The 26,754-nt window shown below is 52.0% G+C and overlaps 1 protein-coding gene across 2 annotated transcripts; it reads right to left on the reverse strand.

Annotated features, from left to right (window-relative positions):
- Positions 1 to 4,601: 4,601 nt before the first annotated feature.
- On the reverse strand, positions 4,602 to 22,798 carry FAM89A (family with sequence similarity 89 member A). 2 transcript variants are annotated; one of them, XM_046028034.1, is made up of 2 exons: positions 22,478 to 22,798; positions 4,602 to 5,757 (listed from the first exon to the last, which is right to left on the reverse strand). In XM_046028034.1, the coding sequence occupies exons 1-2, from the start codon at positions 22,760 to 22,762 to the stop codon at positions 5,494 to 5,496; spliced, it is 549 nt and encodes a 182-aa protein (XP_045883990.1). In that variant the 5' UTR covers positions 22,763 to 22,798; the 3' UTR covers positions 4,602 to 5,493. The 2 variants fall into 2 exon arrangements, with proteins under 2 accessions (XP_045883990.1, XP_045883991.1); XM_046028035.1 differs by lacking the exon at positions 4,602 to 5,757 and adding an exon at positions 11,630 to 12,162.
- Positions 22,799 to 26,754: the final 3,956 nt, after the last annotated feature.

Genomic DNA, 26,754 nt, shown 5'->3' on the forward strand with positions numbered 1-26,754 from the left:
AGCACAGTGTGTTCAGCCAGCAGACCGAATGGTGATGTCCCAGAATGACACAGAGAACGAGCAAAGGCAGGAAGAGAACCGCCGTGCCCAGAACTTTGTGGTAGTTTCCTGCGGCAGTTGCAACAAATTAAGCTTGGTGGCTTAAAACAACACATTTATTCTCCCACAAATCTAGAGGCACAAAGTCCAGAACCAGTTTCACTGGGTCCTAACCAAGGTGTTGGCAGGACCATACTCCCTCTGGAGGCTCAAGGCGGGGAAGACATTCCTTGCCTCTTCCAGCTTTAGGGGGGCTGCTGCCCCCCAAGACTTGTGGCCGCATCTCTCCCATCTCCCTGTTAGAGCCACATCACCTCCTCGTCTATGTGTCAAATCTCCTTCTGCTTCTCTCTTCTAAGGACACTTGTGACAGCATTTAGCGCCCCCGCCCCCTTGGATAATCAAGGATAATGGGGGGATCTCTAGATCCTTAACCTCATCACCTTTTTTATAAAAGGCCTTTTCAAAATTAAGTAATGTTTACAAGCTCCAGGGGTGCTATCTTCGGGCAAGATGTTTTGGGGGGGCCAGTTTTCAGCCGACCACAAAATCGTCTGGCAAAGAGCAGCCCCCTCCACCCAACCCACGTGCCCGTGCACACCCTCATACACTCCCCCGCCCAAATTTGGACGGGACCCTTCTGGGAAGCATAATCCTTTATCTGCAGCTTCATCAAAGGGAAGGCAGACATCAGAGCCCCACAGAAAACTCTGAAAGGCCCCTTGCCGCCCAGCTTCCTAGTTCCGGAGCTGCTACAGCAGGAGCCCGGTGATGGGGCGCGTGTGACGGAGATCCCGGCCTTACCTCGGAGCGGGTCCCTGTACCTCTTGAGAGTCCCTTGCAAATATTTAAAGAGTGTTCTTCCGACTGGTCCCCATATTTTCCAGAGGTCACCTTGCTTGGGCACCCTTGGCAGAGCAGCACCAAGGTGAACACCTGCTCCGAAGCTGAGCGTTCCCCATCCGCCCGTGGCTTTCATTCGGACGCAAGGTCAGAATCGGCCCCATGTGTGTTCTGCCGGCAAATAGGATGACTTGCATGTCTCGCAGAAGATGCTTCTTATGCTGATTTCTGTCCTGCCCTTGTATTCCCTTTGTGCTGATTTCCAAACCCACTTTTTAAAAAATTGCATTTTATTGTGTTGTGTGAATTTTTATAAAGCAACCTGAAGCTGCCTTTGGAACTGAGGTGGCATATAAATCCTATCAATCCATTTAAGGCAAGTAAGTGTGTGACCAGGCACACGTCTATTCCAGAGTCTGTCTCCTGCCCTACGGAGCGTGCTCCCCTTCCTTCCTCAACAGCAGGGGGAGATAAAGTCAACTTCTAGGTCTTCGGTCAGGCTCCTTCCCATCTGAGGTCCCGGCACCCTGGAAATGCTTTGGCAGGAGTGGCGGAGCCTGGATGGGTTTACTCATCTAGAAGACAGTCAGACACACATCAGGGGGTGCCTGATGGAAGCTCAGAGAGGAGTCAGTCACGTAGCGTACGTCGACTGGGGGACTGAGTTGAACCTGTCTTCCCTGGTGCTTCTGCCAGCAGGACAGGTGAGGATCAGCCGCAGAGAGAACCCGTACCCGGTGGGGCCTGTTGCCGGCCTTGGCATGCCGGGAACACACTGCTCCTTGTGTCTGGCGATTGAGCCCCGTCCTCAACCTCCAAATTCGTCTCCATCTAGATCCCCGGGGTTCTGTGCAGAGGGACACCCCAGACAAATGGACGGGGTCGCCAGCTTGCCCTTCAACCTCCACTTCCCATTGTTTTCCCACCTTGTGAGATCCCTGGGATCGCGAAGTCGCTTTCTTGTTTCTCCACAATGTCTTAGAGGCCGTCTTCATGGTTTCCTTTCCGTGCTTTCTCCCGGAGCCCCACTCTGGCGTCTTATTACCATCCTGCGGGCAGGAGAAAGACAGGGAATGGAGGGTAAGGGTCTCTCTTCCCTGATGTCTTGGTACAGAGCTGCACCCTCTGAAGGGACCCGGAACGTGCTGTCAGCCGTGGGGTGACTGTGATCTTGGTGATTTCTAATGTAAAGGCTCCTCCCACCCAAACCAGCGTTCCCAGTATCAGTGGTCTCTGTGCTCCTGCAGGACTCTCATTAGATATTCTCCACCCCGGAAACAGAACAGGAAGCAGGGAGGGAGGTCTCTGAGCTTCTGCCTGAGGTTGGCAATGGGTAATTCTCCAGATGGCACAGCCGATAATCTCAGACTTTGCTCAGTCCCAGCACCTGCTTGGGCCTGAAACGTCAACGGAACACAACCCGCCTCTCAGAACTCCAGCTCTGTCCTGTAGCCGTGACCTGAGGAGGTCACATCACCTGTGCTTTCAATCACAGAAATGAAAAATGTCTTATGAAAGCACTTGTTGTTATACATAAGCTTTTGGAGAACTTACGCCCTCCCATCTGTCTGCTCACTCTTCTTTTTTGAAGAATTCATTTGCCCCTCAGGGGCACCTGAGTGGCTGTCGGTTAAGTGGGCCGGCTCTAGATTTCAGCTCAGGTCATGATCTCGGGGTCGTGGGATGGAGCCCCACGTCGGGCTCCGCGCTCGGTGGGGAGTCTGCTGGAGAGTCTCCCTCTCCCTCTGCCCCTCCCCCACACACTCACACACTCTCTCTCTGAAATAAACCTTACGAAAAAAAGAAAAAAACAAAAAACCTTGTTCACCCTCCAAAAGCAGCTCAGACGTCCCCTCTGCCAACGTCCCCAGGGTTTGTTGGGTCTCCTAGGCTTCAGTGACCCTGGTGCTTCCCTGATGACGACACTTGCCCTCCATGTTGGGCTCTTTGTGGAAATGGCATCTGCCAGAGGCTCTTCAGGTTCCCGCAGCCTGTGTTCTCAGCTCCTGACTCAACGTGACCCAGACCAGCACTCAATAAATGTCCGTTGAGTGAATGGCGTCCCCCTGGGTTACAGGAAAATGGAAGCCAGGGGTCGGGTTGGTGACCAGACTCTGAATTCCCCTCTGAACGTGACAGGAGCTGCATCATTTGCGAAATGCAAGGTTTAAATGATCAGGAACTCTGGGTTCACGGCACAAAGGCCATAGGAAGCTAGAGGCGATTTCTCCAAGTGCTCTGTGCATCGCCTTACACGGGGGCTCTCTGCTTCGGGAAATGTCTCACCGCCTTAGAGCCCACCTGGCCCTCCGTTGGCCACTGAGCCCAGAACAGTCCCAGCCCTGACTCAGAGGTGATGATGTACGCCAGGAAGCAGGAAAGGACACCGATGCACTTATTTTCTATGGACCTTCATAAGGACAGTGTATTAGAAAACATTTTATGGTTTGGGATAATGTTAATATTTCTCGCCAAGCTGCATTTACAAGAGTACACTCTGTCTGGAGTGAGAGGAAGCGTGGGGCAATGCATATGAACTTCAGATGGTGTATTAAGAACTGTGGTGGGTTTATATGCCTCTTTACCATCGGGCTGAGGAATGTGTCAGCCCTTCCCCCCAGCAAAGGAGAGGCCCCTTGCTTGCCCCGATTCATTCCACTTCTAGCTCTGATAGCCCATCTCGCAATGAGACGAGCACCCCAAAACCCAAAAGCATTATGAATCTAGGGTTGCGGTTCCAGAAGAACCCAGAGGCAGCAGACCCAGGGAGCCGTGCATTCTAAATGTGGGGGCTCCCCAAGCCTGAGCCAGCCCTGCAAGCTTCCCTCCCAGAGATGGTACCGTCCTCCCACGTGGACACAGGTAGCGCCCCCGGAACTTCATGTGAAAGGACCACTGGGCCGTCCTGGGAAGATGCTCAGTAGGTCCAGGTTGGGTAGGAGCTCTCCTGGGTGTCCCACGATGCCCACCTCGAGGGCCAACCTGAACACTAGGTGGTAACTGGATCCACGTTAGTCTCTCCTGCGGGACTTCCAGAACCATGCAGAGACCCAGGTCTCACCCCATATTGATTAAATCAGAACAAAGATAGAGGTTCTTGAACCAAGGTCAAGATTCTTCTGAAACCTCTCCCTGCCCCAAGTGGTCAGGACTGAGCACAGCGGACCCAAGGTTCAAGCACTGTGAACCTCTCCTTGTCCAAGGTTCTGGAAGATGACCAGATGTCACCTGGTCCAATCACTTTCACTGTTCTCGTGCCCCCTGCACAGCTGGCCCACACACTGAAGGCGATGTGCTGTCATCTCTCATCCAACTACTCCTTTCAACACAGGAAAAGAGCGGGAACGCACTTCCTTCTCTGTAGGCAGCCTGGTTCCCTCCCGACACAACAGGCTGTCAACAGGCTGGCCCCTGAGGGTGAGTTTTACTTCCTCTCGACCCCCAAAGGTCATGAATAAGTAATTATCACATCAAAAGAAAGAAGGGCAGGGGGTCTGAAGCAGTCAGAGATACAGCACTGAGAGCTAATTAAAAATGGGGGGCTACCCTGGAAAACACGACCAAGAACAAGTCAGTAGAACAATAGAAGCTGCTTCCAGATCCCTAATGGCAAGAAAATAAATTATCGTTCTCTTTCAGTAGTTGATTATGCATTCAGGTTCTGAAAACGGATGATTCGGAGTTCAGACCAAAATAATACACAACAACAGTCAGGGGGTTTAGCATTTTATCCTCATTTTTAACCTACAAAGTGTAAAGCGTTCATAAAAGCTTTTAATAAATATATTAAGGCTTAAGGTGATCATTGTGTCGAGTGGAAGAGGCAGGACTGCTTTCTAATAGACTAGTTTACACTTAGAACCTTCCAGAACAAAAAGTTTGCCATCTTACAGTGAATGACACCCCACATGAGCTTGGTCCCCCATTTCTTTCTGCCAACATAACACACCTCTGTGTTCTCTTCCTCCCTCCTCCTCCATAGGATAGACAAAGAAGGATCCAGATTCTGACAGGTGAAGAGAATGGTGTTGATTGGTGTGACCTGAAATGTTTTGGGTTTCTTTGTTTTTGTTTTTTTGGGGTTTTTTTTGGTACAAAGCTTTCACTGAGTCATCGGGACCATTAGTAATGCAGCTGGCAATTAAGAAAGCCCAACCAAGAGCCTTAAATGCTCACAAGACGGAAGCAAGAATGGCTGCCGGATGTAGAAGGAAGGGAGCCGCAAAGTGTGAGTTTTCCGAGTCTGCAGCCTGGAGCCAGTTCCTACAGCAGAGCAGCAAACCGTCTACCGCCTGCAAGGAAGTAACCAGCAAAAGTTGTCTTGGGCGAAAGAGCCCCAGGATCCTCGTGTTAGAGTCCCAGCGCAGACAGGACTCATGGGCAGGAGTGTCTCTGCACGGCGGTGTCGCTGAGCACCTCGAGGCCACCCAGACGGAGACTCCAGCCCTGGCGACAGACTGCCACGCGTGTCCTCCAAATTAAGCTGGTAGCGCTGGCCACTCGCGCCAGGCAACTGCCCACGATGGAGCAGCAAAGGAGCTTTCTTCGAAGGGGAAGCTGAGGCTGACGGTGTGTCCCGTGGGCAGCAGCGGCCTCTGCTGAGATCCCTTTCTAGATGGACTCCAGAATCCAGTCGCTGCCGGAGAGCGAGGAGACAGGCAGCGACAGGTCCCTTGGGGGGGCCCTTTCCCTCCCCTCGTGGAGGGCGTGGTGCTCCGGGAAATACTCCTCCTCCTCATCGAAGAAGCCGTTCTCCAGGGCGTAAGTGCAGTCCGGGCTGGACGCGGCCTGGCACGCCCCCTTGTACTCCTGAATGGACTCGTAGAGGCTGTAGAGTTGGCAGAGCAAGGACATGTCCAGCTGTCGCAGGCCGACCTTAAGGGGAGGGGCGGAGAGGTAAAAAACGAGAAGTCAGCACTTGAGTGTAATTTTAGTGGAACACTCAGCCCGCCCTCTGCCCGTGCCAGCACATTCTTTCCAGACCGTGAATGACGCCGAGCATCACTCCAGTGCTTTGGGTTTCCAATTCTGAGAAAACCTTAATTGTGGGATGCCCACACCTCAGACGTGACTCAGTGGGGCAGGGAGGGATCACACCTGCGGGGCGGCGGGCCCCGGCCTGCGGAGTTTACCCCGGCACGCAGGCACGCCCTGGGAAGGCACGGAGCAGCTCTCCTACTTCGGGTGGCCCCAGCTGGGTTCACTTTGGACGCCAAGATGCAAGTTTGTCATTTCGTCTCACTGGGATCAGATTCAGAGAGGACCCACACGTGCTTTCCCTGATACCACAATCATTCTCAACTCCCTGGGAAAAAGAGTCCCCTTGCCAGTGACAGTGGCTCTCGGGTCAGGGTCACACGCCGCCCCCTGGAGCCCCCGCCCTCTGACCAGCTCAGCGTCTGGGTTCCTAAGAGTGGTGTCTGGACTCCCTCTCCTCCAGACAAGGTCAGTCGTACCCAGAGATGATTGGGGCATCACTCCCAGAGCAAGCGACTGAAGAAGTGCACAGTCTCCTGGGAACCACTTTGACCAGGGGTGACAGAACAAAGAACGCTGGAAAGCCATATACTTGTTTATCTTCAAGCTCCCCTCCTCGCATGGCCAGTCCTGCGGGACAGGGCCAAGTCAGCACAGGAAATGCACTGTTCCCATCAATCTCCAAGAGAGAAGGGTTAATCCGCTTGGAAATGCAGCCTAGACGATGGCACCAGACACTTGCACATGCATGAAAATCACCTGGGAATCTTGTGAACCACACAGCTCTGGTTTGGCAGGTGTGGGGTCCCCGGTGACAGGGCTGCTGAGCTCTGGTGTGGGGCAGCAGACCTCCCTCCCAGTGGCAAGGGGAGAGACGCGACAGCGGAGGCTAGGAGACCTGCCTTCTGCTTCTTGGCCCTTGGGCAAGTCACGTATCATCTCTACCCCTTGGCTGATGACAAAAGGGAATCCTAATCTCTCTTATGGGGCTACAGGGAGGACTCAGTGAGACATCCATCCATTTTCACGAACAGTCATCAAATGCTACTGGGTAGCAAGGAAGGGCCTAAAGTATGAGAACGTGCAGCAGAAAACACAGAGAGGAGATCTACGGTCTCTAGGATTCCCCAGCGATGGGATCTGCCGCACGAGACTCTCACACAGGGGACGCTGGGGTCCAGAAGGCAGCGCTCCTCTCGTGACAAGACAGGTGTTAAATGCCGAGTCATTCTTCACACCCTCCAACCACGCTAAACTGCCAAGCAGACTGTGCTCTCTCCCACCGCCGAGCACACCATAGAAACAGAACCAGGTCATACTGACTTGGCGTGTTTTGCCATGACGTCCAGGGAAGACTTCGGGATCCGGGTCTGGGAGGGCAGACCGGCTCAACGGCAGCCCATTCTCCAAAGTACACCTTGAACAGGGAAAGCCACGGGCAAACCAAGAGATGCCTAGGCCTGCCACAGACGGGTCAGACGCCACCACTCTCCGTCCAGACTGGTCGTGTGCGTGTGTTGTCGGGAAGGAAGGAGGGTTCCCGACATCTGGGCTGGAAGAACTACCCAGACGATGCTGACGCCCAGTGCCAGCACACAACCCAGCATTCTTGACACAAATCCCTGCCCTTCCTGGGTCACTTGTATGTATTCTCCTGTGAGCCTCGACTTCCAGGCCAGCCAGGCAGAAAAGCTCGGAAGGAGAATGCGTTCAGCCCCGCAGCCTGCCCACGCGGGTCCACAGGCCGGCTCTGCCATGCGCAAGTGTGAGACCGTGGACATCCTGTTCGACTCCCGGCAAGAGTAACAGCTGCTCTGGTGGTTACTACATTCACGATTCTCTCCAGGCCGCCAGCCTGCGGAATCTGGACTGGAAAGGCCTGGCCGCTACGGGACTTACCAGGCGGCAGGGTTCCGGGAAACAGCAGTGACCCCGGGGCACCACGTTCCTCCCACCGCAACTCGATCATGAACACTGACTGGGAGTCACCTGAACACAGTCAAGCCAGATGAGAATTAGCCAGCAGACCTGCTTCTTGGGGACCAGGGTGGACACCTCAGACTCTCGAATAGGAAAGGACCTCAGAGGTCTCCCTTTCAAACCCCAAACCCTTCCACACCAGTTCATTCATTTCCAAGCAGACATAATGCTTCCCTGCACAAAGTCAAAATTTCCCAGCCTGTAGGTTCTACGGCCCTTGATGCTACGTGTAACCGTTCCGCAGACCCACACATCTCATTTCTTTCTTAACCGCCTTTTACATATTTGAAGGTAATTTTCATTCCTCCACTTCTACCCGCCAGAAGAAACGATCTGTCTTCTCCAGACCAGACCTTCAGGCCTGTCAACTCTTATGACGACCTTCCGGCCCATTTTGACCACCCGTCCCTTCCCCTGAACTGGCTCCTGTTTCCCGGGGCTCCTCCAGCGTCCAGATCTGAACCCGGTCACCAGACTGCAAGGTTCTGTCTTGGCAAGGTCAGGCCTACCTATCTGTTCTCGGATTTAACACAAGGAATGTAAACCTCAGGGAAGAGAGTCACACCCTCCCAGAGCTGCACTAGTGTTTGCTTAAAAAGTCACAGACTCATGCAACACGGGATGCTAACGACACAGGAAGTAAAAAAAAAAAAAATCATAGAAAAGATTCATCTGGCGTCCTGGAGCTATTTCTACTGAGTCACTTGGACAGCAGTAGGATTGGGCCACCCCAAGCCCGTTTCCCACTGTGGAAATGAAGATGGGGGAAAACAACAGATGGGGGACAGGAGCACCATGTTCCTGGACCAGGTCTGACTCTCATCCTCTGGGCAGGTTGGGAGTGGGGGCAGGTGACGGCAGGAGCCTGGGCTCCACGGCCCCTGAACTACCCCCCCAGGTTCTCAGGAGCCGGTGTCCTCTGAACGTGCAGTTCCCAAAGCCCGGGGGTCCCTTCCTCTTCAGGTGCCACGTCCAGGATCTTCCAGGCCTTGAGTCGGATGGTGTCCTGGGGACCCGTCTGCATTGCAGCAACAGATGACTCACAAAGCTGCCCTGTCCTCAGGTGCAACGCTGGCCTAGAAACGGAGGGCTGACCCACCTAGGAAGACATCTCGGTCCCACGCACGCCCATCAGACAGTGGAGCAGCTGCCAAGCGCTTAGGGTGATGGAGCAGGGATCTCAGCACGCGCGTACATGTCTCCGCACATCCCAGCTTCTCGGTTCCTTCTGCGGGCACAGACCAGAGCTCCTCTGATTACCAGCAATCCTCCAAATCAGCAAGGCGGGCGTGCAGTCAGGAGCAACAGGAGCCAAGCCAGCTCCCAGCCCGGATGCTTCTCCCTCTCTCCCTGGGCTGTGGCTGTTTCAACATTTGCACTTAAATTCTCTAGAGGCGCATTGCAAGTCCGGAGGCACGATTCCACGATCCGGGCGGATTCTACTTTCCCTACCTGCACCTGATGCCACAGTTGGTTGGAGGTCCCCTCCCCCAGACAGTCCCAGACCTGTCCCCACTGTGTCTGTCAAAGCCTCCTTGCTCGCCCAGCCCAATGCCAGCTTCTCCTCCACTCTCCGGACTTTGACTGGTTCCGTCGCAGGGACCGCTCACTCCCTCCACCTGCTCTGCCTGCCCTATTTATTATTCTCCACCTGTCACTGCGGGTCACCACATGGGTCTTCTTTCTTCGTATGCAGGACAGCCCACATGCAGTGGCCCCTTCTCCCCCTGGGATCCCCCAGCACCCAGCACAGAGCCGTGTAGACAGGCAGGTACTGGCCGACTGTGTGAATACACGTCTCGGTAGAGACGCGCGCCCAGGGGACATCTGGCTGCAGCAGCAGCCTGGCAGGGGGGGTGTACAGGGACCAGACGGCCCCTTGCTACATCCCGCAGGTGCCTGCAGGGGTGGCAGACCTGAAGAGGCAGCCCTTTGAGCCCAGAGCACCCCCACGTGCCCCGGAAGAAAGCCCCAGACCACATGGTCATTGCCACATTGACAAAAAAAAAACTCACCTCCTACTTGACAGAAGACGCAAACCCAAGTCTGGGGCTAGAAGGAGCTCCCTGAGTGCTCTTTCTAGAGTCACACATCTGCAGCTGGGACAGAGACTCATGACAGGCCCAGAAATCAGCCTCTCAATCCTGAAGACCCAAGGGTCTGGGAATGTGGGAAGGGCAGAGAGGGGTCATGCCAGAGAATTAAACTGTGAGTTGTTTCACAACATGATTAAATCACCCACAAATGGAGACAAGTCCTTCCAGAAAAAAGGATGGGGGGTGGGGAACGCCCTCTGCACTAACCCCCACCACTGTCCCGTTCTACAAGCGGGGGAAGCCTGTCAGCTCAGCGATGTGTTCCCACATGGTCCTGAAGGACGGCCGATCTGGTTCACAGCTGCATTCACAAAATACAGATCATTTTTGGAAGCAGATTTTAAAAATTCAGGTACTTTTCAGAGAAGTACAGAATTCTAAGACCCTGTCATGTGTGGCCCTTATTCTAGACTTTCAAGACAATTAAGAACAATCAACTAGTTTCCACTGCTTTAAATTGCTAAGGTCATTCCTTCCGCTCTCTGTCTGGGCTTCCTGCTTAACTTCCCGATCATTTTCCTCTCTTTCCCTGGGCACAGAGCTCGCCTGCCCCCCTGCCCCGCAGCACAGCAATCCACAACATCTCTAACAATCCTGAATCACCCTCAAAACTATCTGAACCCACAATGGACTGGCCACATGGATACACCTCAGACGGGGGAGGGGGTGGCTCCCAGCTGGGTTTGGGGTCATTAAGTTTCTGACTATCTTTGGAGGGTGCCATGGGGGACAGAGTTCTTCCAAACCTCCAAAAAATTACAACAGACACAGGACGATTCGGATACAAGGCTTAGAAGATGGAAGGTACTTTTTAAAAGGAAACTTTGGTTGGGTCCAAACAAAGCATCGTGAAAAGCTGGAGGATACTTTTAAGAAATTAGTTGTATTTAAGAAAAAGAGTCTGTTTTTTTTTACGAAACTAAAAATGAGTTGGTGTCCTTCCCTAGTCCATTTAGGAGACGTGAACAAAAGCAACCTCTTCTCAGATACAAGGAGTAGAAAACAGAACACACGTCAAAAATGGTATTTGCGCCCTGCTACAAGACCCCCGCCAAGGCTGTGGGCTGAGCCCAGCAGAAGCAGGGCAAGGTGTGGGGATGGCTTAGATCAGGAAGTCATACTGAGGTCGGCTCCGTAATGATGCCCCCCCCCCACTCCAACCCGACCATCTATCTGCCCACCACTGCATTCCTCAACCGAAGAGGATAAATATCCCACTTCATACTGGGCAGGGGGGATGTACAGATTCCCAGTGAAGCTGCAGAATCGTGAACTCTATGTAGTGTGGGAACTGGGGGGTGGGGTCCCCAAATACGGGGACAGATACAGAAAAAGTGAGTGGCATGAAAGTTTACACTGAACCATAAGGCGGGAGGAACGTGGTTTAAAAAATTAGGGATTAGTCATACAATAAAAACCAGGTGGTCATTTTAAAGGAGGAGCCGCTGGGTGCGTGCTACAGTAGAAGCGACCCATGTGCCTTGCACAAAAGCTCAGGTCACCGACAGTATGTTAGCAGGAACTCCCTTCCTATATACGCACATACCCGTGCAAGTCTCTGATGGGAGGACGAAAGGTCTGTTAGCAGAAGCTGCTTCTAGAAAGTGGGATCGGTATTTACAGCCTGCTGCACGGCTCAGTTTTCTCAGCAAGCATGAGCATACTCTCAATTGTAAAAACTAGGGGTAATAAAAAATCGTATCACGTACGCACACTGTGGAGGACTGCTTGGCAAGCTCTATCAAAAGCCTTGAAATAGCCCAAAACTCTCAACCAGCTAACCGTTCACTTCTTTTTTTTTTTTTTTTAAAGATTTTATTTATTGGGGGGGGCAGCAGGAGAAAGAGTGTCCCAAGCAGACCCCACACTGAGCGTGGCACCCCACACGGGGCTCGCTCTCCCAACCCAGAGATCGGACCTGAGCCAAAACTGAGAGTCTGAGGCCCAACGGACTATGCCACCCAGGCACCCAGGTTCATCCCCCAGGATTGGACTGGAGAGAGGAAAATCTTGGCTGGACACAAATACGAAATCCTCACCCTTGCTCTGCGAGGCAGGTGTTGATTCTGTTATGAGGAGGAAGTTGGGGTCCTGAAAGATGAAGCCCTTTGACAGGTGGAGGGGGGGCGGCTTGCGGTGGGGGCAGGGCAGGGAGCGGCAGTCTGTCCTGTCCGTGCCGCTGACTCGGCCAAGGAGACGCCCAACGTCCTCTGTGGTAGGTGGCAAGCTGCTAACATCACAGATGACTTTGATTTTTGGCTTTTCTGAACTTTCTGGATTTTCTACCATGAATATGTATTAACTTACAATGAGAACGGTTGGAAGTTAACATCCTAAAATGTAATGAGTGCCTAAGCATATATTCAGCTCATGAATTTATTTTAGAAAGGACTGGGAAATGCCCCAAATCTAATCAAAGTGTCCAGCACGTTATCTGCAGATCCGGAATGTAATAAAAGCAGTGGCCTAATGCATCGTAACCTGATTTCCGAATAAAGGACGCGATAACAGAAGGACGCAGACCTGTATACTGTTTTGCAGAGGAAAACGGAAGAGAAAGACTCCTTGGGTGTTGATCCAGGGGAAGGGCTATTAACTCGGCTACTCAAACTTGACTGAAACACCCCCACAGGACCTCGAAGGTCCCGGCCGGTCATGCTGTGCCCACGGCAAGCTTCCAATCCATCCCGCGGCTCCTGGGCTGCACTCTCCTCTCCTGGGCGGAAAAGCATTCATGCTATCTGGTCTGCTTCATCTCTTGTGAGTGCTCTGGGCCCACCAGGCTGAGGACTAGGCTCTGCAGAGCCTGGGTGATTCAGAGACAGAACATCCTGGACGGCCGCACCCGCGGGGCTAAGCCACGCCCAACGCTCGTTCAGCTCTGCACCTGCCCATACACCCTCTCGACCAGGTAAGGCAGTTTCAGTTGTGTTTGTTTGCTGACAGCTGAGGGTATCCACGCGGACAGAGCCCATTCTGCGACGTCTCCCAGGACGTGCTTGTTTCTCTCAATACTGGGACCAGTGAAGCTCCTTTCTTCTTCCGTGGCTCTAAGCAGAGCCCAGGAAAAGCAATCGACCATTTTCTCTAAGCAATGGCTTTGCTAATTCTTTCGCGCTTTTTGCCCATTGTAAAAATAAGACATTCTAATTAGATTAAAATTTCAATGGTTTGGGACGCCTGGGTGGCTCAGTGGGTTAAGCCTCTGCCTTCGGCTCAGGTCATGATCCCAGGATCCTGGAATCGAGCCCCGCATCAGGCTCTCTGCTCAGAAGGGAGCCTGCTTCCTCCTCTCTCTCTGCTTGCCTCTCTGACAAATTGTGATCTCTCTCTGTGTCAAATAAATAAATAAAATCTTTTTTTAAAATGTTAATGGTTCATACTTATATAAGCCATCCTTCCCAAATTCCATGGTCTAAAGCAGCTTTTTTTTAAAAAAAAGATTTTATTTATTTGACAGAGAGAGATCACAAGTAGGCAGAGAGAAAGGGGGGGAAGCAGGCGCCCTGCTGAGCAGAGAGCCTGATGTGGGGCTCAATCCCAGGACCCTGAGATCATGACCTGAGCCGAAGACAGAGGCTTTAACCCACTGAGCCACCAGGCGCCCCCTTAGGTGATATTTTAAAACATCACATTCATTGATATGATCGCCACATAATTGTAGACCCTGAGAAGGTCTCCAGACCCACACTTTAAGAACTGCTGTTTTAAAGATACCCACTTTTAGGGGCACCTGGGTAGCTCAGTTGGTTAGGTGTGTCCAACTCTTGGTTTCAACTCAGGTCATGATCTCAGGGTCCTGAGATCGAGCCCCATGTCGGGCTCCTCGGTCAGTGCAGTCTGCTGGTCCCTCTCCCTGGCTCCTCTCCTCCCCCCACCTCATTCTCTCTAGAATAAATTCTTAAAATATATATATATATATATTTTTTTTTTTTTTAAAAAGTAAAGATACCCACTTTTAGCAGTTTAGTATACATCCCTCAAGACACTATGCTTACACAAGCTGGTTTTTAGCTAGTAACCGCATATACAAATGTATATGTATACTGTTTTGTAACTTACTTTCTCATACTGTGAATGTCTATGTTCGTACAGTTACCACATTCTTTTCCATGACTGTATAGTATTGTATCACTATTTCATATTATATGATTATCTATCACTACAATACGCATCTGTGTACAAATATTATTCTTCACTGTGTGACTAGTAACATAAGATAAATTTATAAAAATGAAATTGCAGAAGGGGAGAAGAGAAAAGGATGCTTTCCTTCTAATCCCTCCCTAGCCCTGGGGCTGCAAACAGCAGACCATCATTCATCGAAGATTTATACCAAAGCCTAAGAGCTTATTGCCCAAGATAGTGAGTGCAGACACGGACATAGCCGATGTTGAAATCAGCTGGGACTGGAGGGGAAAACGGACTTGCCAACAACACACTGGAATGCAGCACACATACGAAGGTTAGTTTGTGTTCTGTCATTTCCTTGGATGATACCCAATTAACCGAAATTCCCCTTCTGCAAGAGGAGATGCAGTTGGGGAGAAAATCTGAAGTTAAAATCAGAAAACCAAGTTCTAGGGCAATATATAGAAAATCTCATATCAGCAGCTGGTGTTCTGCAGACCTGACATAAAAAAACACAAGAAACCGTTTTTATGGTGTCTGTCTTCCCAAACCCTCACCTCACGATGATCATTGTTTTCAATCTCTACTGGTGTTTTAGATAAAACATGATACCTTAATGTTTTACTTTGCATATCTGTGATTATCAGGGTTGTTAAACACCTTGCTGTTTCTCTTTTAATTGTGTTCAACTTGGCTGTTTTCTCTTCAATTCTAAGTGCAGTCGACAACCTAAGCACACACCAAACACCCTCTTTCCATGGTGTCTAATCTCCAAATGGATCTCAGTAATCCTCCTCAGCCCAGCCTCTCCAGGCCGTAGGAGGCCTGGCATCCCCCAGAGGCTGCCCCTGTCTGGAGGACACTGGTCAGAGGACAGAGACTCTCTCTTCTCCCCCAGCCCTCTGCTGTCAAGGGCAGGGCCTCCTCCCAGAATCCTTGCAGAAGGAATTTCACACCTGCAAAATGAGGATAGCCCATTGCTCTTACGGCCAATCAGGGCAGCGAGCAGAAAGCGCTCCTAAAAACAGAAAAGGCCACATGCTTTAAGGAGTTTTCTGCAGCATCATAAGGAAGCCTAAGGGTGTCTGTCTCCCAAGTTCCTGGAGGAGGACGTACATACCCGGGTTAAGTGTCCATGAGGGAAGGAGCAACAGGAAAGGAAAGAACAACCTTTACGCACGCTGCCTACTTATCGCTTGGAAACATCTGGAGCCTGTGGGCCACGAATGAGATGAATAGAAGGTCGGGGCTCTGGAGAATGACACCGGGTAACTGGGGGCAAATATCTGGCCCAGCCAGTCTCATGGCCGGTTTCCTGTTCGTGGAGTCTGTGGCCTGTCTGCAGGGTTTCAGACACAGGATTGTGAAAACTTTGGCTTTTCCGACCGAGCTCGCAAGTCTCCGGGGCGTTCAGGTGGACGTCCCAGAAGCAGAGCTGTTGCACAGCCTGCAGCCGCTGCCTGGTGGCTGGGAACGACACGAGGGCCACCATCCTCATTTGCAGCGCTCCCTGAACTTCGTTGCCCATGCGGCCTCAGAGAACTATGGCAGTGCCGGCCCAAGGAGATGCAGAAACGCTCGGGCACTGCTCGGTGGAGGTCCTGTGTGTCCACAGTGCCAACAAGCGGGACACTTTCACATTCCCGTGCAACAGAGGAATGCCTTTAACCACAGGTGGGGGGAAAGAAGAGGGGTCTGCTTCTTGCAAGATACTAGTAAGTTGGGAAAAATATTTATACTCTCTGCAGGTCGGGACAGTAGTAGATAAGGTGATATGAAAAAGTATCTTTCAGTTCTCTGTTTTCAAATGTTGGGACTGGAAGTATAACTTCACTTAAAGGTAACATCAAAAGTGAATGAAACCGGGATGCCTGGGTGGCTCAGTTGGTTTAGTGACAGCCTTCAGCTCAGGTCATGGTCCTGGAGTCTCGGGATCGAGTCCCGCATCAGGCTCCCAGCTCCATGGGCAGTCTGCTTCTCTCTCTGACCTTCTCCCCTCTCACGCTCTCTCTCACTCTCTCAAATAAATAAAATCTTAAAAAAAAAAAAAAAGTGAATGAAACCGGGCGCCTGATTGGCTCAGATGGTTAAGCGTCTGCCTTTGGCTCAATTTCATGATCTCCAGGTCCTGGGATCCAGCTCCCTGCTCGGTGGGGAGTCTGCTTCTCCCTCTCCCTCTGCTCCTGTGCTCTCTTCTCTCTCTCTCTAATGAATAAGTAGAATATTTTAAAAAATAAAAGTGAATGAAACCAGGGCGCCTGGGTGGTATCTGGTTTTGGATTGAGCCCTACTTAGGGCTCTCCACCCAGTGGTCAGTGGGGAGTCTGCTTGTCTCTGCCCTCTTCCCTGCTCAGGCTTGCTCTCTTTCAAACAAAATCTTTTTAAAAAAAAGTGAATGAAACGAGGGACCCCACCTGCCTGCCCTTACAGCCCCATCCCCACCGCAGGGACACAAGTGTGCTTCACACACACTGAACTATCACACACACACACACACACACACACACTTTTCTAGTTCTGCTTTTATTGGGTGGATCCTGGGGTGGGGACAAGTACCATACAGAGTAATTACGGCCTCAAAACCTTAAGAACTATCTTAGACAGGGCACGTGGGTGGCTCAGTCAGTTCAGCGTCTGCCATCGGCTCAGGTCATGATCCTGGGTCCTGGGATCGAGTCCTGCATCGGGCTCTCTGCTTCTTCTTCTTGCCCCACCCCCTGCTCCTGCTCTGTCGCGTGTCCTCTTTCTCTCTCAATAAATAAAATCTTTAAAAAACAAAAACAGGGGCGCCTGGGTGGCTCAGTGGGTTAAGCCGCTGCCTTCGGCTCAGGTCATGATCTCAGGGTCCTGGGATCGAGTCCCGCATCGGGCTCTCTGCTCGGGGGCGAGCCTGCTTCCCTCTCTCTCTCTCTGCCTGCCTCTCTGTCTACTTGTGATCTCTCTCTGTCAAATAAATAAATAAAATCTTTAAAAAAAAAAAAAAAAAAAAAAAAAAAAACAAAAAAAAAAAAACAAAAGGAGCCTTGGTGACATTTAATTCTTTTTCCCCACAGGGGAGGCTAGAGCTGAAAACAGCGAAGCACTTGCCTAAATTATATCGTGTAATCTAATAACAGAATTCAAGCTCCTGATGCCTGGGTTGGGACCTTCCCGGTTCTCAAAGGACTTGTTAACAAGTGCAAATTCTGCCTTCTAGATTCGGATCCTGCGGGTATAGAAACAGACCCAGGAATCGGCATTTCAGCAAGCTGACTCGGGGATCCTGAGTCCTCCCAGACTTGGGAAAGGTGGTGCAGTATGGGGACCAGCGAAAGCAAGAGACAGAAAAGACAGTATTAAAGGCCACCAACCAGACAGTCCCACTCTCCTGTGATCGGCACCCATCAAGAATGCCATGTTGGTAGCTAACGCTTTTATTCCAGATGGCGTTTCCTAGGCCTCACTTGGGATTGGGCCTTCACCATAAAACCTTTTAAAGACTAAAATCCCCTCACTCAGACACTGGCTCCGTGGCAGGATACGAACTGAAACCCACTGGGATGTGGGCCATTCAAGCTAATGCACATCTCCTAGAACACAGTTCGCTGCACAAACTCATTAGACATTTAGTTGCTCTCAAAAAAACGCAGGGACGCGGAGTGTTGTGGGTCTCAGAAATCAAGCTTTATTTAATCAGATTAAATTCTTCCCCTAAACCACTGCAGCTCGGGCACTCAAAACTTCCGAGTGGATGATTTTCCACTTATGCATGGGTTGGTGACCAAAATAACTACTTGACGTTTTTATTTTTTAAGATTTTATTTATTTATTTGACAGAGAGAGGGATCACAAGCAGGCAGAGAGGCAGGGGGAAGCAGGCTCCCTGCTGAGCAGGGAGCCTGATGCGGGGCTCGATCCCAGGACCCTAAGATCATGACCTGAGCCGAAGGCAGAGGCTTAACCCACCAAGCCACCCAGGAGCCCCTTGACATTTCTTTTTTAAAGATTTTATTTATTCATTTGAGAGACAGAGAGAATTTCAAGCAGATCCAATGCGGGGCATGATCTCATGATCCTGCGGTCATGACCTAAACTGATCTCAACCCACTGAGCCCCCCAGGTGCTCCACTACTTGTTGGTTCTAAGAAAAAAAAAAAAAAAAAAGGAAACAAGAAAACAAAGGGTTCCAAGTCAAAGCTACTAGAACTTGCCTGTGCAGTTTGAGAGGCAAAACCCAAGAACCCCCGGGGGTGCTGCCCTCAAGCGTTTGCTGCTCCCGCATATATGAGGATCTTCTGTCTGTGCTTTTGTGATTTGGGGGGGTGCTGTCCAAGCTTGATGGGCTAATGCCACAGAGCTACTGGGCAGGGGTCTAGGTACAAACTTCAAGGAACGTACTTGTCAGGGTCTCGGCTGACGCTGAGAGTCAAGGGTGTCCTTCAGCCACGTGCAAGGATTTGAAATGCCAGCCAAGGTCTCTGAGCAAAGGTGATTTTGTCAGCTTAGCAGATAAGAATCTTTCAAACTGTGGGACCCTTCAGGGCAAAGTATTTTTACGGAGGAAGAAGTCTGTGACAGACATCTAATAATGTGGCCGTCCAGCAGCCCCCAGCTCTGTTTCTGCAAACCGGCCTTTCTCTGGGGGAATCCCCAGCACCCCACACCCACCCCACCCACATGGTCGCACTATCTCAGTAAAATGCAATCCTGCCCTCGGTCACGACAAGCTGGCCCAGACTGGCCCGATGACCCCAGCTGGCATCCTTCCACACAGTATTTGCAAACTGGATCTAAGAAACACGGCCAAAACTGAGCATGGACCCGTTAGGAGCCAGAGTCCAAAAAGTAGGAAAACAAAATGGCAGGGGAAAGAGGAGACAACAGTGTACTTCCCAGGGGCCCCGTCAGCCCTGTTCTAGCCTGTCTCTGCGTAGGCCCAACCCGTCAAGATTCTCCTTCCGCAAGAGCTAGTTCAGACGGAGTTACGATTACTAATACAGAGACTCCAGTCAAGAAAACGGAGAAGAGGTCTGAGCCACGGCACCCCTGTTGCTGTGAAATGACATCTTCCAGCTGGTGGCAGGTCCTTAAGAACCAGACAGTCCCATTCATCTTTGTATCTCCACAGCACTCGACACCTAATGACAGCCCGTAAACATCTGTAGAGTGTGACTGTAAAATATCATCTGATGTTTAAAAAGGGAGGGGGACGCCTGGGTGGCTCACTTGGTTAAGCGTCTGCCTTCAGCTTAGGTTGTGATCCCGGGGTCCTGGGATCCAGCCCTATATTGGACTCTGTGCTCAGCAGGGATCCTGCTTCTCCCTCTGCCTGCCGCTCCCCCTGCTTGGGCTCTCTCTGTCTCAAATAAATAAACAAAAAAATCTTACACACACACACACACACACACACACACACACACACACAGGGCTTTGGGACACATCTGGTTGAGTATGTGACCATAGTAGGGTTAAATTGAGTGATTTTTCAAAAAATATATGAAAACAGGATGCACCTAGAGGGTATTATGCTAAGTGAAGCAAGTCAGACAGAGACAAATACCATATGATTTCACTTCCATGTGGAATCTAAAAAGCAAAACAAATGAACAAACAAACAAAAAGCAGAAACAGACCCATAAATACAGAGAACAAAGCGACTGGTTGCCAGAGGAGGGGGTGGGTAGGGAGGATGAGCAAAATGGGCAAAAGGGAATGGGAGGTGCAGGCTTCCCACTCTGGAATGAGTAAGTCACAGGGATGAAATGTACAGCAGAGAGAACACAGGCAATGGTATTGTAACAGCATTGTGTGGTGACAGATGGCAGCCACGCTACCAGCGAGCACACCTTAGCAAACAGACTTGAGTCACTGTGTTGCACACCTGAAACTAATGTAACAGCCTGGGTTAACCCCACTTCCATAAATACGTAAGTGGATAAATAAATAAAGTAGATTTTGAGTATCCACCGCACGGAGAAGTTACGATGTATAGAAAGCATGACACAGGAGATCTCCCTATTAACAGGGATGATCTCTGGGTGCTCGGAACTGTGAGTAATGTTTAATTGTTTTGCTAACCGGCACTTTCCATACAAATGCTGAAGGCTCCTCCCAGACTCCAATAGGTAACTGACAATTCCTGCATTTTCTGCATCAGAGCATTGGTCTCCGTCTCGCACTGGATTCCTGTTTCCCATTCACTGGCCCCCACCCTGCTGGAGCCTCTCACCCGCTCTCAGCACTCGTCCAGCATCTCCCACTCCCCCACTCCGCGCTCTCCCTACAGTCTGCTGCCACACTGGTGCTAGTCCCTTATTCCAGCTTTGCTGCTCTTCTTCCACCGCCCTCGTCCCTCGAGAAAATTCTGTTGCCTTCTGAGACCTTCCCACACCATCGCTGCTTGCACAGGACTTAAAAAAATAAATAAATAAAAGATTAACCACATTAATCTGCGATTGCACGGGACTCTTTCAAAAAGGGATTAATCACATTCTGCCACGACTGCTAGTATGACCCAGACACAGATTTGACCTCAGGCCTTCCAATTAAACAGATCAACACAAACCATTCCATAGATAATTCAGGAATGAACTCGGCTTAGGTTGCCGCTCAGACCCCACTGCCGCAGGTTAGTAAATCTCTTAAAGGCAACAGACCTACGGCTCTTTTAAAAAAGACCTTGTGACATTCTGTGAAAGGACTTGTCAAGGCCTGTAGCCCTATCTTCCTTATCTTTCTCGCAGCTAAACAGCAGACTGACCAAAGACCGCTGTTTATTTTCCTTGTGCTTCAAACAGGCTTAGGGAGAGCTCTGGTCCAAGGCATAATTATAAGGTTGTGACTGTTTTGCAGTACCACCAGGAGGGACCCAGAAAAATACTTTCGGGAATGGCACATTGACTCAGAAGCCACCAGAGCAAGATACAAACCAGAGCTTCACAACAGGAGTGGCCCTGAGGTTCTCCTGTCTATTCCAGCATGGGACTTAACCCAGGATGAGTCTTCCCAGTGTACCCCTGTATTTATGCTACATCTAACTTCAGGCTGTAAACATACTAGATGGAGGTTTATCTAACTAAAATTCAGCTCTTTAGCTGTGCAAGGCTGGTGTCAATGTTTATTAATAAATAAAAATGGTTGTCTTGGAATTTAAGTCATTCCGTAAGCAGCTTAGAAAATCTATTCAGAGAGGATTGGGAATCACAATTTCAATGCTAGCTACAGAGTGGGAAAACAGTATCTAATTGGTTTTAAAAATGTTAATTTAAGGCTCCTTTTCTAGATTTAATTAAGTCTTACCTTTCAGAATGGATATGCTCCTGAAAAAAAAAGGCATAAACTCAATGTTTCTAAACAATCTCTTAATGTACTAGATGCGTATTTAAAGGGTTTCTGTGATAAGGTTTTTGGCAAATTTACTCTTGGGGAAAAAAGCAGCTTTCATAATATTAGATTTTCTTAGTGAAGTTTTTACCTGTACTTAGAACCTGCACTAAGAGAAAGGAAGGGGCAGATTCCAAAAAGCCAGCGGGTGGCCAGGGGTAGGTGATCAGGGGTCAGCGAGAGCGTAGGAAGAAGGAAGTTTTCAGTTCTCTGCGGGCCTGGCCTAAGCCTGCGGGAAAGCTGGGGAAGGGCTCAGTGCCGCCCAAATCCTTGCCCTTGCCCTGCTTTCGGCGTCGCCTGAAATGGCCTGTCCCGATGCACACACACCAAATGTACTTCCCAAGGACTGAGAAAAACTAAGGCCCGTTGTCTGGCGCCCGGACACTGCCCGAAGCACCCACGCGGGCTTCACCCAGCCGGGCAGCGCGCCCCCTGCGTTCCTCTCCCGCGGGCTCCGGGGCTCGGCCCCACGCGCGGAGGGGATGGGCCGAGCGCCCGCCTTCACAGCCATCTGGGGCCGGAGCCATCCCGCAGTAATCGGATTCCGCACGCGGCGCCTGGGGCGCGGGGGAGGGGGCGAGGGCTGTTCCAACCCTCTGTCTAACTCGCGCAGACAAAACTGTTCGCTCCGAGGCAGGAAAACACAATCGCGCGCAGCTCTAAACCCCCCGCGCAGGGAAGCGTCTCCCCGACCCGGGAGGTCTCACTCCGGAGACGGGTGACCGAGCCGCGCCCTCCGCCGGCCACGAGGGAACCCCACGCCGCGCCTCCCGCCGGTTTCCGAGCCAGCTGGGGCCGGACTCCGAAAACTGCCTTTTCCCTGGGGGGCCTCCCCGGGTGAGGGTCCCACCGCGGACAGCGGACGGGCACAGGGGGCACCTGAGAGGTCAGTGCCCCTCTCTCCGCGCTGGCGCCAGAGAGCCAGGAAGCGGCGGGGGGCGCGGGGACTCCCGGAGCGGAGCGCGGGTCCCGGCCAACTGGCCCGGGACGGCGAGCCGGGACGGAGGAACACCCCCCGCCCCCGGCCCGGCCCGCGGAGCTCCCCTTACCATCTCCTTGCGGAGCAGGGCCAGCGCGGCGTCCAGGTTGGGCGGCTTGGCGGGCAGCCCCGCGGCCCGGGCCCCGCCGCCGCTCGCGCCCCCGCGGCTCAGCTCGTCCTGGATGCGCGACTTCTGCGCGTACAGCCGCTCCAGGTGCCGCCAGCCGCCCGCCGCGCCGCCGCCCGACGCCGAGTGCAGCAGCCCGCTCAGGCTCTTGGGCAGCGGGGGCAGCCCGTCCACCCGCAGCCCCCGGACCGCGTCCGCCACCCCCTGCGCCGCCCCGGCCCCGCTCATCGCGCCGGCCCCGGCCACGCGCTCGCCCGCCGCTACCGCCGCCGCCGCCGCCGCGCGGCCCCGGCCCCGAGGCTGTCCTGGCCCGCCCCCTTCCCGGCGGCGCCCCACCCACTGCCCCCCGCCCCGCCCCCGCCCCGCATCCCCGCCCCACCCCCGCCCCGCATCCCCGCCCCGCCCCCGCCCCGCATCCCCGCCCCGCCCCCGCCCCGCATCCCCGCCCCGCCCCCGGCCCCGCTGGCGCCCCCAGCCCCGGCCCGCTCACCTCCAGCTCCGCCCACGAGCCCCCAGGTCCCCTGACCACTGTGCCTGTCCCCGCGTCCCCGCAGGCCGCCAACCCCGCCCCTTTCCTCCCGCCCCGCCCCCACCCCTGCTCACTTCCAGCCCTTCCCGCGTGCCCCGCCCCACCTCCATCCCGGCGCCCCTTGCTCACCTCCGGCCCCTCTCGGGGACGCCCCCCTCACCCGCCCACAGTCCTCCCGGAGCGGATCCCCGGCCCGGCTGCCCCACTCCCGACGAGATGTGCTTCCCGGGGAGCCCCCCTGTTGGATGCGACCGACGGACGGCTGGTGGGGGGGCTGGGGACAAAGGCTCCGGCTCCGGGCGGGCGGGACGTCGGAGAGGAGGTCAGGCAGCGCTGGCGATCCCGCCCGCCGTCTCCGTCCGCGGAAACCGGCCCGGCCGGCCGAAGTGGGGGAGGCCGGGCTCCGGCCACAGGACCCCCGCCTCTCCCCGAGGGCTGAGACCCGACCTCTTCTCGTTACATTCCACTCGCCACCGGGAGAGTTGGGACACCCAGACCCGCGCAAGTCACTTATTCCCTCCAGGGCAGGCTGGTGGCCTCGGTCAATGACAATGTCCAGGCCTACCGACAGCAGCCAAGAAGAGCACCGTGTCCACTTTTGGAACTTCGAAACGCAAACAAACCTGTCTTTCAGCCCGGCCTTGAACACAAGGGTAATTCTAAACAGAAATGTTACAAAAGGAGAGAAAACTTAAGTCTGGGGACACTATCCATCAGCTCTAAGGAACAATAAACACTGACGGCTCACACCTCAGACAGGGAGAGAAAAGGGAGAGAGAAACCGGCCAGATCCCTTTTAGGAAGAATAAAAATGACAGACAGTTAATAACCGAATTAGAGAAAGAAAAGTGAGGGATGAAGGACCGAATGGCAGACAACAGCCCCACCACATATTAAAAACCAATTCAGAGGGACACCTGGCTGGCTCAGCAGGTTAAGCTGCTGCCTTTAGCTCAGGTCAGGATTCCAGGGTCCTGGGATCGAATCTGGCAGTGGGCTCCTTGCTCAGCAGGGAGCCTGCCACACAGTCTGCTTGTGTGCTCACGCTCTCTCTCTCTCTGACAAATAAATCTTTAAAAAAGAAACCCAATGCGGTACGCATAGAGTGGGTAACTTGAATGCTCACTGATCGCTGACTTTAATTTTCGAAGGGATTGAATTGTTCTAAATGCCCAATAAGATCATAATTATAGTGTTCTTTTTTTAAAGATTTCTTTTTTATTTATTTGACAGAGAGAGAGACAGTGAGAGCAGGAACACAAGCGGGGGGAGTGGGAGAGAAGCAGGCTCCCCGCGGAGCAGACAGCCCGATGTGGGGCTCCATCCCAGACCCTGGGATCATGACCTGAGCCGAAGGCAGCTGCTTAAGGACTGAGCCACCCAGGTGCCCCTATAATAATTATAAAGTGTTCTGAGCGCTTCAGACACCCAAAATGAAAGAGACCTGCATTTGGGGGGGTCTTTTTCCCCTTTAAACCACCCCCTACCCCAGTGCCCACGCCATGCATAATCAGCTGTGTTTCACATTGGCAAATGTTCTCTGCTGGACCCTGGCCACTGCGTGAGACTGACATGAAGAAGCCCCAAGGCAGGCGGTGTGATTTGAGGGCATCAGAAAGCCTTCCCACCCCACCCACCGCCCAGAATTTTCTACCTCATCAGGGTGCCTCGCCTTGCACTAATTACCTAGTCACATTTCCGGATTTCAGGTATTCATTCATTAGCCTATTTAAACAGTGGGTGTCTTTGGGAGAGTTACAAATTGCTGTGTGGGGGGGGGACTCAGGGGTGGAGGGAATGGGAAATACGTTGATCTTTTGCTCACACCCTGGCGTGAATGCTTTTAATTCCGTGTGTCACATTGCTGTCTGTCCTGCCGTGCCTGGCAGAAATCACTGAGGTTAGCTGATGGGAGGACCCATACACAGCTGTACAGTGAGAAAAGAAATCATTTCAAAGCTTCAGGGCTCTGAGTACATTTTAAAGCACATATCTGAGGGTATTATGGATGGTAAGGAAAGAAGGTTGGGGCCCACTAAGATAGCAGGTCCCTGGTGCCAAGACATGAGGGATAGCTCCAATGATACCAACCCAGTTTTGTTTTGTTTTCTTAAGATTTTATTTATTTATTTGACAGAGATCACAAGTAGGCAGGGAGGCAGGCAGAGAGGGAGGAAAGGAAGCAGGCTCCCTGCTGGGCAGAGAGCCCGATGCGGGGCTCCATCCCAGGACTCTGGGATCATGACCTGAGCTGAAGGCAGAGGCCTTAACCCACTGAGCCACCCAGGCGCCCGCCCCAACCCGGTTTTAAAGGCAGGCTCTGAGTTCTGGCACATACTAGAGGAGGTAAGCATATGGAACTAGTCCGTCTTACATCAACACAGGTGTGACTAGAAATCACCACAGAATGTCTATGGTGCTAAGACTTTATTTGTATAAACCCAAAAGGCAATTGCGCAAGAGCTCCCCAAATAGTTTAACACCTGTGGAAAACATCAGTCAGTGCCTGCTTATTCAAAGGCCAATATAAGGTATCATTTAAGGTCCGTGCTTGTAAGAGGAATGAAGTAATAAATAACTTCTGAAAGTACAGCTAACCCTTGAACAACCACCACAGTCAAAAAATCCATGAATAACTTTTTTTTTTTTTTAAAGATTTTATTTATTTATTTGACAGAGAGAGATACAAGTAGGCAGAGAGGCAGGCAGAGAGAGTGAGAGGGAAGCAGGCTCCCCGCCGAGCAGAGAGCCCGATGCGGGACTCGATCCCAGGACCCTGAGATCATGACCTGAGCCGAAGGCAGCGGCCCAAACCACTGAGCCACCCAGGCGCCCCCATGAATAACTTTTGATTCCTCCAAAACTTAACTACTACTGCTAGCCTACGGTTGACTGGAGGCCTTATAAATCACATAAACGGTGGGTTAATTTGTATGTATGTTTATGTGTTCTACATTATATTCTTACAATAAAGCTAGAGGCAAAGAAATGTTATGAAGAAATGAAAGAGAAAATGAGGAAGAGAAAGTTCATTTACTGTACTGTACTTATGGGGGGGGAGTCTGCGCAAAATAGATCTGTGCAGTTCAAACCTCTGTAGCTCAAGGGCGACTGTATGTGCTCTTTGCTTTAATTCAGTTCTGAAACACCAGTATTCTGACCTTGAACCAGAGGGAGGTGCCCCCATCGCATCTACAGCTATCACCCTTTTTTTTCCCTATCTTTTTGTTTTGTCGTTCACAAATTCTTAGAGGTGAGGAAAGGCAGAATTTTTTTTTTAATTCATTTTATTTGACACAGAGAGAGAGGTCACAAGTAGGCAGAGAGGCAGGCAGAGAGAGAGGGAGAAACAGGCTCCCCACTGAGCAGAGAGCCCGATGCGGGGCTCGATCCCAGGACCCTGAGACCATGACCTGAGCCCAAGGCAGAGGCTTAAACCACTGAGTCACCCAGGTGCCTCCAAGGCAGAATTTTTTGTTGTTGTTAAGATTTTATTTCTACAACAGGGAAAGAGCATAAGCAGGGGGAGCAGCAGGCAGAGGGAGAGGGAGAAGCAGGCTCCCCTCTGAGCTGGGATCCCGATGTGGGACTCAATCCCACAACCGTGGGATCATGACTTGAGCTGAAGGCAGACATTTAACCGGCTGAAACACTCAGGAAGAGTGTTTCCATTAAACTGTAGACTCTTTTA

Source organism: Meles meles, chromosome 13 (assembly GCF_922984935.1).
Source record: "Meles meles chromosome 13, mMelMel3.1 paternal haplotype, whole genome shotgun sequence".
NCBI classification, from domain to species: domain Eukaryota; kingdom Metazoa; phylum Chordata; class Mammalia; order Carnivora; family Mustelidae; genus Meles; species Meles meles.